General features: G+C 31.6%; 2 protein-coding genes across 2 annotated transcripts; one reads left to right on the top strand and one right to left on the bottom strand.

Moving 5' to 3' along the window:
* Nucleotides 1-1620: 1620 nt before the first annotated feature.
* LOC106710942 (sodium channel protein Nach-like) lies at nt 1621-3684 on the bottom strand. Its single transcript, XM_045678382.1, has 9 exons — nt 3623-3684; nt 3405-3525; nt 3036-3197; nt 2683-2782; nt 2510-2581; nt 2220-2329; nt 2117-2139; nt 1985-2073; nt 1621-1859 (listed from the first exon to the last, which is right to left on the bottom strand). Exons 1-9 carry the CDS (start codon nt 3682-3684, stop codon nt 1621-1623), a joined length of 978 nt encoding a protein of 325 aa, XP_045534338.1.
* Nucleotides 3685-8119: 4435 nt separating this feature from the next.
* LOC106710943 (pickpocket protein 11-like) lies at nt 8120-11425 on the top strand. Its single transcript, XM_045678381.1, has 8 exons — nt 8120-8259; nt 8353-8434; nt 8634-8911; nt 9139-9191; nt 9351-9474; nt 9923-10029; nt 10290-10366; nt 11300-11425. The coding sequence occupies exons 1-8, from the start codon at nt 8120-8122 to the stop codon at nt 11423-11425; spliced, it is 987 nt and encodes a 328-aa protein (XP_045534337.1).
* The last annotated feature ends 3109 nt before the right edge of the window (nt 11426-14534 follow it).

Raw genomic sequence — 14534 nt, 5'->3', positions numbered from 1 at the left:
TAAGAAATTAAATTATGGTGCGCACTAATGCTTGAAAAGTAACAAAATTATAACTTATAGATATTTTTTCCGTAACTAACTAGTTTGCAAATTTTTGGTTTTACCAGTAAATTACAAGATTGAACGAAGTTTGGGCTCTTATATTAATATTTATAACTTAAAAGAACACTTTGTACACTTGAAGCGCAAAAATTAAAAGTGCTTATCCACACTTCGCTTTCCTTATAAGATGAAATGGAAGTATTCCATTTTTATTGTTCTCTACAGTAAAATGTATTCCCATTATCATTTTTCTTTTTGTTTTTTCCTTTCATTATAAGTTGGAATCTAAATTTGTATTGTTTTAATTCGAGAGGTCAGCCATCTTTAAAACCGTCTTATAATAGGATTGTGAATGTTTACGATTAAAGCTTATTAACTGAAACAAAAGAATCACGTGCCACATATGTATTTCATGAACAAACTTTTTATGTAGACATTTTTTAATCTGTATTATATTGGTTTCATTAAAAAGTTTAATTTTATTTCGCACTAGAATTAACAATGCTTTTTAACATAAAAATTTAGTTTTTGTAGTTCTTTTTATGAAAATGCATTATGTTTGCATTCAATAAGCTCCTGCTACACGTTTTAAATTCCTATGATTTTATTCTTAAATATTTAACGAAATCAAAACCAATGGCGTTGAAGTGATGTTTTAGGATTTTTTGTAACGTAATAATGTATACATGAGTGAGTTAAAATAAAAACGTTCAATGTTCAACAAGTCGTTCATGTGGAACTGTAACTCACAAAATATAATTCATTTATTCTAGTTTAATCATTAAATCTTTTGATATTTAAGACTGTTTTGTTTTTCTTTTTCAGGTATGAAAAATGAATCAACAAATATGTTCTGATTCTCTTAAATATATTTAAGGTCAAGGAATTAAAGTGTTTAGAATTGAGACAAGAAATTACTCGATATGTGAATCTCGGTAACGGGAACACTAATAAATTCAATTGACATAATTGAAATAATAAAAAAATAAGGTAAAGTACATTGTAGAGGTCTGTTTTTTTTACATGAAAAGGCGGCAAACGACCAAGCGATCACCTATGTCCGTAAACAGCGAAATGACCGCTGCCTATAGACATCCGTAATTTCAAATACATTGCCAACCTTTAACCGAAATGTTTGTTTTTATACCGAGCTTATAATTATGCAATTACGCGTTTGCCCTACCTCGCCGTAACGGTTAGCAATTAAATTGTTTAAACGTTCGTGAGACATAATTCTAAATTATTTAAGAACGATCTGTCACCGGACGATCACATGTGAGTTAAGCCGTTCTTGAATAATAATTTATTATTACGTCTCACGAAAGTTTAAACAACATAATACTATTGAGGAGGTTTTACATTAAAGGTGCCAATTAACATATTGTAATAAGTAAAATAGAGTTGTCTTAATATTTTACATCTTTTTTATTTCCGTTTATGAACATGCTATTTAATTGTGTGAAATATTAAAAAGTTGTACGGCAAAGATTCTACATATTGATATCTAGATTGACTACATTATTCTGCATTTAATTTAATTATAAATTTTTCATGATATAGTGAATTCAACTTCTTAATTTATTGTGTGAATTTAAACCTTGGAATGATTATTCTTTTTCTGTTTAGTTGTTTGCTGGCGTGTTCTTTATTGGATATAGTAAAAACCTCTTTAACCATGCGGTGACTCTGCGGGGTAACTCTGTCAGTTTTACAACTAACGCAGCACGTGTACATCAGATCCAAAATAAACCAAATAATCTCTATAATGCTTATTATTGAACCCCCGAGACACAGTCCGAATACGCCGCCAAGATTAGCTGAAATTAAGAAAATGTTATATGAAATATTGTATATTTATCCGACTCAAATTTCAATAAGAGAATTGCCGATGATTTAGTTTTAATTTGTATTCATGCATTTTTTGCAGTGCAGTAATACGTACCCAACATTTGATCCCAGGTGTACAGCACTTCACGTCTGTACTTCATACAGCTGTTGTCTTTAAAATGAACAGTTACCCGACTGTTTTTTCTTGGAATTCTGAAAGAAAAAAAAAAAACAATTGATTGGGCACACGAGATTGTTAACTACACTTGACTGACACGGAGTGCTGATCGATCGACAAACAGTGATAAATGTACTGAATGATCGTCGCATTTTATGTAATATTACCTAACTGTTCGGTCTTGTTTTAAATATTCGACTTCTGTCTCGTACTCTATGTAGTCACAGTTCTGATAGCAAACGTTATTAGAAACGACTTCACGTATATTACCTTGTATGAATTCTGAAAAATTCAATGTTAATTCAATAATTACAACCTCGTTAATTTGATAATTAAGCGATAAATTAAACAAGATTTTTATTAATTTTAAAATTAAAACTTGCGTTTCAAAAACAAATTAAAAATTTTAAGTGGTCGCAAATAGTTTGTCCAAATAAATTACGAGATTCTGGAAAGCCATACCCAAAGAATTGTAAACACAAATAAGCCGGCCCCAAGAGCACGCAGGAAAATCTTCAAGAGACATTACGCCGGCTGTAAAAATATTACAAAGTAAATTTCTAAGAAGACAATTTGTATTGAAGGAAAATAAGATAAAAATTAGCAGACTCTTTTACAATGTCACAAATGATTACCTTCAAAATTAAAAGGTATACATTGACAATATTCGATGATTTTCTTCATAACTAAACTCATCATACAGTTTTGGTAAGAAGTAGCTCCAGTTTTTGAATCCTGAAAGAAATTTTGATATACATAAATTATTCATAACCTCTAAAAACATAATAATAGCAGGTACATCAACTTGTAAATATAAGAGAGTGTTATGCTTAAAAATATTTTTCAAAAAAAAACTTTTAAGCAACTCGCATGCATAAATTAATTATCAGCTGTAGATTTCTGTAAGCGATAGTGTATGACCCAATTATAATGCTTCTTAAGTAATTATGCATTTCAATATAAGTCATAATGAGAGCAAAGTACTTACAGTATCTAGAAAACACTTTCTAATAGATAGCGAGAGAGATTGAACATCTGCGGAGGAATCCATTAGCCACACGGCGATTGTGGCATCAAAATATGCCGCTGTTGTGATTGTTATAGCGTTGTCTAAGATCGTTATCTTGTCGTCCTTGTCGAGGACATACAACTAGAAAGAGAAAAACGATTATACATTTGATAAATATTTTATAACATAAAGTACTTATATCTAAAAATAAAGAGCGGTATTGTCCTTGATATGATGTGATTCGTATTCAACATAAAAACTTATATGTGAATTTGAATCAGTCAGTTCAACAAATGAGAGCTTTAATTTTTTTATTAAAGAAGAAAAAAAAATGTTAATATTACATACTGATGCATAGCCATCACTCTGAGTGCCGTTGCTATAGTATTTATCTGTATTTACTGTTATATCCAAGCCTTCACTTATCTCTGTACCAGCTGCGTAGTTCGTTTCTTCTTCAGCGTGTAAACTGAAAATTATGAACAATGGGAAGGTTCTATTTTAAATAAAATCAGTAAACGAACAAGTTAAGGATATGGACATCCGATCACGTGATCGTAACTTACCTGAAATAAGTTAAATCAAATTTACAACAGTAGCCAATATAAGTCAGCATTGTACGAAACATTTCTGAGCAATTGACGAGCTTCGATCGCCAAATACATTTATTTATCAATACTTCACAGGGCTTCTTGAACTGGAAAAAAGGAATAATTTTTTAAAAATTACAGTGTCCTTGCTACAAGAATATTAAATTTTCTTTACATTTAATAATGTAATTACTAACAACGTCTTATCTAACACTTAAGTTGCTGTAAGTACCAATTATTTTCAGACCCGTTGGGGACAGGCTCAGTCCGCCTCGGGGTGAAGGGGAATGAGATTAGTTCGCGGTCTCGTACTTACTCCGACCAGTGCGAACATACTCTGTACGTACATATGTATACACTGGGGTACGCGTTAACCATAATCGTGTTTTAGTTTAATTCCTTTACTCTTTATTATTTAAACCTAGCTTAACTTTTTCTATTGTAAATCAATAAAATATTTAAGTTACTTACCATGTCTAGTAGAACATTATAGGAATAACCAAGACTTTCCAAGATCGAGTGCATTTTCATGACATGAGGTTGTATTTCGTATCCTATTCGTTTAATATCTGTTAAGCTTCTAAAGAAATCATCAATTTGTTCGTTTTGAAATCCTCGAAGACGTCTGTAATAAAGTTCAAGTGCTTAATACTTTTGGACAAAATTAATTGGATGTTAATTATTTGGTTGTATTTGAGATATTATGGTTAAATTTCCTTTTTGATTCGCGAGTCAAAGAAAGTTTTTCTATATGACCATTGCATAGTTTACTAAGAGAAACTCATTTTGATATATGTACATTAATAATGCTTGAATGATGGTAATGATTATATCAAAGATGTATTTTTAAAGACGACAGTCAAACATAAAGAAATATTCGTTATTATAATACGTGTGTTCGATACTGACAGTATTTCTTTGACGGTGTTCGTGCTAGGTCCGTACACCATTTCCGTGTCGCATAACGTCACTGCAGGGAACGGAATCTTGCTCGTTGGATAGTGAGTTGTCTCTACCTAGCAGTGCAACTAAATTAAAAACCAACTCAATTAACTACTTACTTAAAACTAGAAAACTCGAAGAAGAGTTTATAAAATATTAAAAAAGGCACACAATTCCAAGGTAAAAATTTATTACTGCTTACCACAGTGAAAGTAGGATCTATAATAAATTTATTCCAAATCATATGGCCTAAGAAGCCACAAAGGCAGATGCTCGAAGCAATGGTGACCAGCCAGAACAAATTGACAAATTTATTAGCACTGCTGTGAAAGTAATAGAGCCCATGAATCGTACATTGCTTTAGAAAGGCTGAAGTTTTTTTCAGCAATTTTTGTTTTAATGGCTTATTTTTAGACATCGCGTAACGATTTTTTTTACCGAGATATATCTCGTTTAACATATTCGGACGATGTTAGTTGAGAATCAATTTCAAACACATATAGTTAAATTGAATATGATTCTTAAAAGAATTGTAGGTTTTCATTAAAAGCTTTTTTCCCTTTATTAAAACCTATGATTATAAACTTGTTTCAAAAAGTATTTGTTAATTTAGAAACATGAATTAACAACTTTAACGATATTTTAATGTAAAAAGGAGTCATTAGCTTTAATACATTTAAGTAGAATAGTGTAGCGACCGAGAGAAATGTGTACATACAGAAAAAAAAATATTAAAAGAAGAACCACTTTAATGATCTCTAATATTGTGAAACTTATAATGATAACAGAGCACAGCGTAGCTGTAGATGTATTACATTTTGCGCACACAAACAGAGCTTGGAATATACCAAAACTTCTTAATATTATTGTAAAACTTTCTGATGTGTAAGTAAGATGCTAGCAAGAAAAAATCTCATACAAATTGATGTAACCATCGGTTAATGTAATTTCTCTTATCTCTGTATTTACTCATCTGAAGTACCCTTAACATATTAATTATGTTTTCTTTATAAAACAAAGTATTGTTATAAAAATACATATTTACGAATATGGAAAAGTCATTAACAACTTCGATCATTAAAAGAGAAAATGAAACACGATTTTTTTTGCTTGACCGAAACTTGACCATTAATAATCTGACTACATTTCAATAGCAGACGAAACTTACGAATTTACATATAATAAAGTATACAAATTTATTGGATATTTAAAATGAGTAAAAAAAGAAAACTAAATAATACAAAAGTCTTGCATATATCACTGCCAACAATAACAACATTGCATGGAACCAAACAGTTCTCAGTTATGTCCGGCAGGAAACTTATTCTATGGCGGGTTCTGATGTTGTTGAACGTGATATTAACAATTGCCTTCTTGCTGGTCATCAAAAATAGATACAATAATGATCAAATTTTAACACGGGTAAGTAATAAAACTTCTGTCCTAAGACCTTTAAAAGAATATAGATTAAATTATATTTTTAATCGAAATTAATTTTAACTAAAAACTGTAAATAAAAATCAAAAAAATTTCTAGTCCAATAATATTTATGCGTAACTGAGTAAAACCCAATCAAGAGTACGCTTTTATAAAAATCAACATTAGACAAAGTGGAATAATATTAGCTTATTTCAAATATATTTTGTCAATTCAGATCAGTAACAAATGTCAACTGAACGAGACGCCATTCCCTGCTGTTAGTATTTGTAATTTCAACATGGTGTCATGGCGGGAAAGTCAATCAATCGTTCAAATATTGTAAGTACTTATAACCTTACTCTTCAAACTTTATAAACCAGATTACAAATTTAGTTGTGATTTTGTTTGTAATAAAAACCAACTATATATTGTTAATTCGTTCAATAGTGTACTCGTATATCTGTCTAATTATTTTGTTTCCCAATTAACTTTCCTTGATTGTCTTTGTCAAACAACTGATAGAATAACAAAATACTAAGGACTTTAACGTCTTGTGGGATTGTCAAAAGCAATTTATTTAATTAACCAATTTGTTTGGTAGACAGCTTTGAAGTTTCGAATTCACAAATTTTGTAAAGAGGCTTAAAATATGCGGAATTTATTCCCTTGCGGATTACTGAACAATAAAATCTTTGTACCATAGACTGAATGCTATACGACGATTTAAACATGCTTAGCTATCGATTTTATCAGATGCTGAAAACTACGATTCTTGTATGGAGAACGACAGATGACTGCTTAAAGCAGATGTTTTTTTTTTGTGAGTAGTCACTGTTTGCCTTGAAGGGGCTTATTATAGCTTCACCAGGCTAACGGTGGTCAGTAGCAGACAGTACCGACCACTTTAAGTAGTTAGACTATGGTGGCACATGGAGTTTCAATTTGTTTTACATGAAACTTGGTGAAATAATTAATGTTACATTAGCATCAATTTACTCAAATATTGAAATTGTAATTCTTTTTAGGAAGAACCATGACGTTTTGGAAGCCGACATTTCGAGTTTTTTACAAAATTTGCATCATTTACGAGATTACAGTTATACAGTACAGAACATTAGCCATTTTACAAAAATAATGACAATATTAAAGAAACACTATTTCACCGCAGAATCAATAATGGAAGAGGTAATTAATATTTGAATTTTTTTTTATATATCATAAGGTGGCGAACGAGCAAACGGCCACCTGGATCGCCGAAATAGCGAGGCGACCGTTGCCCATAGACATCCGCACATGCAGATGCGTTGCCTACCTTTAATCAACGGAGAAGGGGACGCACATAAAGAGGATATTTCTTCCTGTGCGTCGCCTCTTCCGCCAAATCGTCTTCCCCGTCCCATCCTTTCCTAATAAGAAAAGGGTGGGAAGGGAAAGAGGACTAAAATTTGGCCTCCCGTACCACACTCATCAGACGAAACGCGGAATTGCTCCCACTTCACGCCTGTATTCTGTGTGGTCGTGATATTGCACCGGTCGACCCGACCAATTCGTGCACCCAACAAATATTGTTGTTGCGGGATCTACCATTGTTAAAAAACAATTGTGATATAACTTTAAGAAACATATATTTTAATTGAATTTGATAATTTCTATAGGTACGTCAAAAATGTGACAATTTGTTGGTGTACTGCACCTTCAATAGAAAGGTAAAGAACTGTGGCGATATCTTCAGATTGATAAAAACATACGACGGTCATTGCTGTACATTTAATTACGCCGCTCTCAATGATGACCGCAAAGGGTAAAACATCTCAATCAAAGTATAAGGATAATAATAGCAAAGAATATAAATTGACGATGCTTCTAATATTGACTTTGGGCACGTTCTCCGCTTCCATCTTAAATTTAATGATCACAGAAACGTAAAAATGATGGTGTATTTTAATGTTTTTAAACCAAATAAAAAAAAAACAAATCAGAGTAATTTAGAATTGGTTTTTAAATGAATAAAGATTATTAAGCTACGAACTCCAATTGCAGTTAACAGTTTTGTTCATTGACATAGTTGATATTATTGAAGTTGAAACAAAAACTTTATATAAATCTACAATAATGCTATTAATTTCTTCACATTTTCTTAAAACATTTAGTTCTGTGTCAGCGAAAGATGAAGACATTGAATATTACGAAGACCCAAGTGGTGAGGATGTGACCACAAATCAACCTATAGTGGTAACCTCGGAGTCGGGCAGGTATCACAAAAATATATTAATATAAATAAAGCAAAAATATTTATCGAGGTAAAAATATTAAATTAAAATGTAGTAATAACTTATCATTTACAGAGGATCCGGTCTCAGTGTTATTTTGAACGTAGAACCTGATGATTATCCAAATTGGTCCCGAGTACCGTACTACGGAGCGAGGGTAAATACTGAAATTTTTTTAACCAAATTCATCTGAATACTAATACAATTAAATAAATCTCTTTACTATAGCGGTAATTTTCAAACGAGACTCTATCCTCGGGGGACGATGATTCCGAGAAGCTTATATTTGCGAATTCGTTTTTATCTGGCTACGAATATTAAAAAGTTATTTTTCCCAGACTACTTTTGTTTTTCAGATTTTGATCAGCGATCCGAACGATTATCCAGAGACTACAGTTTCGTATAGATTTATAAGTCTAGGAGAGTCCTTAGACATGAAAGTACAGCCGTTAGTATTTCAATGTGAGGATGATATACGCAACGTGTCTCCGGAGAAGCGCGCCTGCTGGTTTCACGATGAAGTCCTGCTGCAATACACTGATAGATACAGCTACGAAACATGTTTAACTGAATGTAAAATAAAAACTTTTCTAAAATATTGTGGATGCGTTCCTTATAAGTATCCAATAAGTGAGTTGCATGAAGTACAATATCATTTACAGGCGTTTTAATTTTAATAGGTATTCTTCGTTTCTAGTGATGACGAAAGCAGAGATTACTTTATTGTGTTTGTTTAATCAACTTGTTTATTAATGCAGGAATTACGCGACTGAATCCATTCAATTGCTTATTGAAAATGTAACATTATTCTATATTAAAGTGAGTTGTATTTGTTTAAAGCACTAATACGTTTTCAGTAAGGTCAACGCCAATTTGCGAGTTTCAAAATTTGGGATGCCTAAACAATGTAACAAGTATGTATGATTAGGAATATTTTAGTTTCATAAATGCTGATAAAATTTAATGTTACGAACAGTCAGATTTGACTGCAATTTCGTCAATTTCAAAGCGATAATTTGCTGCTTATCCAAAAAATATAAACATTGTTTTTTTCTGGTTTTTCTTTATATAAGGTTACGTATCGGAGGAGGATAGAGCCTGCGACCCGGTGTGCTACATGGAGTGTTGGGACAAGAGATACAGTGTTACGAGCGATTTAACTCCTTTCCTTCCGGACATGTTTCCTGCAAATGTAATGTAGGTTCATTACTTTAATAACAATTAATTCCACTTACAGATATAATTACGCGGAGAAATGATCACTTCCATCATTACTAGCCTTATCAGTTTCAATTTAGTTAATTTCTTTACATAAATAATTATTATTTTAACTTAAATACGATTTTTAATTAAATCTATTAATTTAGCTTACAGACATAAGATCATTTCAAAAGATGGGTTATTTTATGACTTTCTTAGTCACCGAGTATACTGTTCACACAGTCTAAAAAATATAATAGACAACAATATTATGAAAATAAAATTTGTAAAGAATTCTAAGGATATAGCATAAATTGTTATAAATTGAAAAAAAGACGAAATATATATAAAGAAAATGCAAACAGAGGCTCCGCTCAAAACATGTTAGAGTATGAAAAACAATTACAGTACGATAACTTAATTAAGTAAAATGATTTTCCCTCAGAGGAGAGCATAACGTCAGTGAGCTGTCCGCTCTAAAAGTTTACTACGCCAAGTCTACATGCAACAGTTACAAGTTGATGCTTTTAATGGATTTCAGTTACTTTATCGGTGAGTAATTTACTCTCATTTTCCTGTTTCATAAAGAAATCGGTGAAAAGTTAGCCAAGCGTTAATATGTAAAGCACGATTTGGCCTTGACGTTTTTAGATTCCATTCGTGTCTGAAATCGAGCAAGTAATTACTTGTTCTCATATTTTTTTTCTGACTGAATTAAAGAAAGAATATTGTACTACCGAGGATTTTAAATTTATTATTATTTTCACAGGTACTTGTAATTTTCCACTAAATATAAATAATTTTATTTGCAGTGACGTATGGAGGACTATTTTCTTTGTGTTTCGGCGTCTCACTTCTTACAATATACGAGTTGGTATATTTGTTATTGGTTTTCTTATTTAAATTATTGTTACGAAATAACAAATTTTAAATTTTTATGATTGTACATAGTAAAAATCCTTTGAAGTGCAAATCCGTAATAATTATTATTCTTTTTATTTTGTGATTAAAGTGTGAATTAAAACTGAATGTTGTTTGATTTTTGTAGTTCACATTTCTAAACATTTCAGGACCCATCGATGGATTTTGTTTTCGAATCTGGATATTACAGCTTAATTTTTTACTTGAACAAGTATTACAATTGAACTCACTGTAGATAGCAACTTGTTAACACTCATGAAAATTTTGTACAGTAATCGAATTTTCATTAATTCTTTTTTTATTTATTTAATATAAAGCCATCTATTGATAAATTGTTAAAACGTGAGAAATAGTAAACAAAGCAAGCTGAAGTTGTGTCCGTTGTGATTTAATCTATTGCCGATAGATGTCGGTATCAAACAGTACGCACCCGAGTTTTGTATACAGTTGTCGTAATAATCCGCTAGGTACCAGGAGAAGGTTTTCTGAGTATTATTTAAATTTTCAAACAAAGCATTTATTATTAAAATAATTTAGATTACTCCATAACTTGACAAGTTAAAAATTGTTATTTTTATAACGAAACTATAATACACCAATGTATCAAACCAAGTATTCTATTTTAGGTTATGTATTGTAAATAAATAAATAAATAAATAAATAAGCTGCTTACGATATATAATCATAGTCTTATATCTTCACAAGAATTTTATTTCGAAATGTATTTTGTGAGAAACATTTGCCTACTACTACTATCAATCTCTACTTATCCAATTAATAATTATATACGGGGCAGAGATACAATTGTTGTCTTAATAAAAATGCTTACGAGTATCTTACGTTTTAGTGTACTCATTGATGACAAACCTATAAAACAAGTAACATAAAAGTCGTGTTTCAGAGTGATAACCCACAGATAGATGCAGACGTGCGTATGACGCGGTCGGGCAATTCGTTCCGGAGTCGTGCATTAACAAGTCTGGTCGTGGGGAATAAATCACGCGGGGACGGATCACGTCGCACCTAGTGAGAGGGTAGCGGAGGGATGGGTTTGCTGTATTAAAATTGCAAGCCGATCGACGAACCCCCAAATAACTTTAGCTGATTTATTTTCCACTTGCTTGAATTTATATTATCTGTCTCCTTTGAATAAGAAAGAAGTGTTCATGTAAAATGTAGCAGGTTGCAGCAATCTATCTAGGTGAAGAAAATTGAACTGTTGATGAAAATACATATTGAAGCTGTGTTAAAAGTTGAACATAAAGTAGAGAAAAAATGGTATCAAGACTCTTAAAGGAGGCCGAGCAATCGTTGTCCGTTTTCTACTAAACTTTGTTGAGTCTTATTGGAACAGAGGGTGAGATTTACTGTGGTTCATACAATCAACAAGTTTCAGACTAACTTGTTTAGCATTCATGTTACCAGCAACATGATTATGATGACAACATTTGAATATAACGATGATAACCTTTAGAAAAAAATAACAATAATTACTACGAGTATACTTAAATTAAATGTTAGTAATTGAACAGTATATATAAATTATTTTAAGTAATTTCAGTAAGTGATTCTAATTTTAGAAAATTGTATTACTAATTCAAGACAAACTCGTGAATTTTCCAACACAAAATTAAAAGCTTTTTTCATTAGAATATATAAATAGTAATTAAAGTAATATGAAACTTTAGCATATCAAAGTTTAATAGAATTATAATAATTTTCTTTCACTTTTTACTTTAAGATCATAAAAATAATTTAAGTTATATTCAGAATAGGGTTTGATTAATTTCAGATTTGTAACTTAGAACATCAAAAGCGTTTGAATAATTAAATCAAAGACAATTCTGAAGAAAAAATTGATAGCTATCTGAAGCCAATTCCAATATTGAACACGTGACCCGTTTACACAATGAGTATCGAACGCCGCCATTTTATTTGATACCATTTTTGTCGCTTAGAATTCTTTTATGCGTTTTACTTCTCTATACAGGAGTACCAATAAAATACCTCTTGTTTTATTTTGTCACGTCGACCTTACGTTTGTAAGGTGACATGAAATATAAATGTAAGATCACACCGACATAGTATTACCTGTTGGAAATACAATTGAACATGTCTCAATAAAACATCGCACAAGTTACAATATTTATTTCTTCAAGAAAAACTGAACTGCAATTCAATGAAGGAATTCGGTGTTCTGGTGTTTTATCACCTCCTATCGCCTTTTTCTTAACTGATCTTCACCTTTAGTTGGCGGAACGTGGTAGACACTTAATTTAAAGTGCTGCATACCATCAACAGTGGTAGACGCCAGCAACAACAACATCTGTTGCACGAATTGGCCGGCTCGCCCGGTGAAATACCACAACCACACAGAAGACAGGTGTGAAGTGGAAGTAATTCCACGTTTCGTCTGATGAGTGTGGTGCCGGAGGCCTAATATTAGTCCTCTTTCCCTTCCCACCCTTTTCTTATAAGGAAAGGATGGGAAGGGGAGGCTTTCTTTCTTTCCTTCTTTCTTTCCTTCTTTCTTTCCTTCTTTCTTTCTTTCTTTCTAAATATATATTAACAACCTTTTATATTTACCCTTTTCTTGTAAGGTGGATTTGATGGAGGAGGAGATGCGTGGGAAGGTTAAATGTTCTATTTTTGTGCGTCTCCTCCTTCATCGATTGAGGGTAGGCAACGCATCTGCAATTGTGAATATCTATACAGCGGTCGTTTCGCCATGTCGGCAAATTCATGTGGCCGCTTGCTTGTTTGCCACTTTGTAATATAAAAAAAACCTACTTGTTACAGAAGGATAACTGTTTTTGCTTTTATGTCTACATTTTTATTTTTGTTAGTTGGAATTAATAGACTTGAAATATCAGCTTTCGAGTCGTTTGATCCCTTTATTTATTATTCTTTTTCTAGTTTTAAAACTCCTGCCATGTAAATACAAAATGTTATATTAAAAGTATCTTTCTTTCTATTCTTTCTGATGCACTTTACTGAATCTTAGACGGCTAACTGTCCTTATGGGTTTGACAGATCAATATAGAATTGTTTCTTAAGATGTTGAAAAATAGGTCAAGAAAATATTCTTTGAAGAAATAAATAGAAAACGTAAAGCCTTTTGTCTGCTGACATCCATCCTGTGTGGGCTTTACCGCACTTAGATTTTTTAAACTGCTTACTTTAAAATGTAAACAGAAACACAGTTTAAGTAACTATTAGACAAATTCAGAGGTGACTAAGAGCGTTCTTTATAGTAGATTTTTATATGAAGCTAAAGTGACACTAAGGTATTTTATTTACTTCTACCCAGAGTTTTACCGTTGCCTAGTTGAATAATGAAAACTTAAACGAACAATAGCCATAATATAGTACAAAAAACAGTTGAAAGAATTATTTTATTAATTGTACGAGAATGGAATGTCGTTGTTCAACGCTAGCCGAGGCCCACCGGTGCTTTGTTTCATGTGGTTAGCAGATGTAACCGAATCCCAATTACTGCGCAGTGCACCGACAGAGGGCGCGGGCATTCCGCCTTAGTCACGTTAGTGACCGCATTGTCTACATAATTTTTGCAGAACTTTATTTCATCAGTAAATCGCTTTTTTGTTGCACATTTTTCTTCCCTTATTAGTATAAAAATATTTTATATATATTTAATTGAAACAGATAAAATGATGATTCCTATAAATCTAATACTAAATAAGTTTTACGAAATCACATAAAATACTGTGTCAGTTTATTTTACCTGCAAAAACAAACATTTGTATATTTTATAATCGTTGTAAGTGGTACTTAGGAGCGAGGAAATAGACTGAACATAAAAATAAAAAAGATAAACAAGAAAGCCGCTATCTGCAAACAGAGAACATTATTAGAGGACATAAATGCCGTGTAATAAACATGTACTAGATTTTTATGCTTTCGCAATAAAAGTTTGGCTTGTTCGTCGCTAGAGGGAGAAAGTTAGCCAGTTATTTTGTACCAAGTTATTGTATGAAACTTGAAAAACAAATTATACATACATAAGCTACTTCTCTATATGTTGAGTAAATAATAAACTATAAGCATATTGTGCCATAAACCAGAGAAAATGTTTTATAATAAACACAAATTAATATGGAAAATAAAATATTTCG

Source organism: Papilio machaon, chromosome 6 (assembly GCF_912999745.1).
Source record: "Papilio machaon chromosome 6, ilPapMach1.1, whole genome shotgun sequence".
Taxonomy (NCBI): domain Eukaryota; kingdom Metazoa; phylum Arthropoda; class Insecta; order Lepidoptera; family Papilionidae; genus Papilio; species Papilio machaon.
The sequence above is the reverse complement of the archived record's forward strand: the minus strand, read 5'-3'. Positions and strand labels throughout refer to the sequence as shown.

Coding starts and splice junctions, on each gene's coding strand:
- LOC106710942 (XM_045678382.1), bottom strand. CDS start 3,684: ATGTTTCGTACAATGCTGACTTATATTGGCTACTGTTGTAAATTTGAT. Junction 2,582..2,682: donor TATACCTTTTAATTTTGAAG/GTAATCATTTGT, acceptor ATATTTTTACAG/CCGGCGTAATGTCTCTTGAA. Junction 2,140..2,219: donor ATTTAAAACAAGACCGAACA/GTTAGGTAATAT, acceptor ACTCCGTGTCAG/TCAAGTGTAGTTAACAATCT.
- LOC106710943 (XM_045678381.1), top strand. CDS start 8,120: ATGCTATTAATTTCTTCACATTTTCTTAAAACATTTAGTTCTGTGTCA. Junction 8,912..9,138: donor TATAAGTATCCAATAAGTGA/GTTGCATGAAGT, acceptor GTTTTCAGTAAG/GTCAACGCCAATTTGCGAGT. Junction 9,192..9,350: donor ATGCCTAAACAATGTAACAA/GTATGTATGATT, acceptor TCTTTATATAAG/GTTACGTATCGGAGGAGGAT.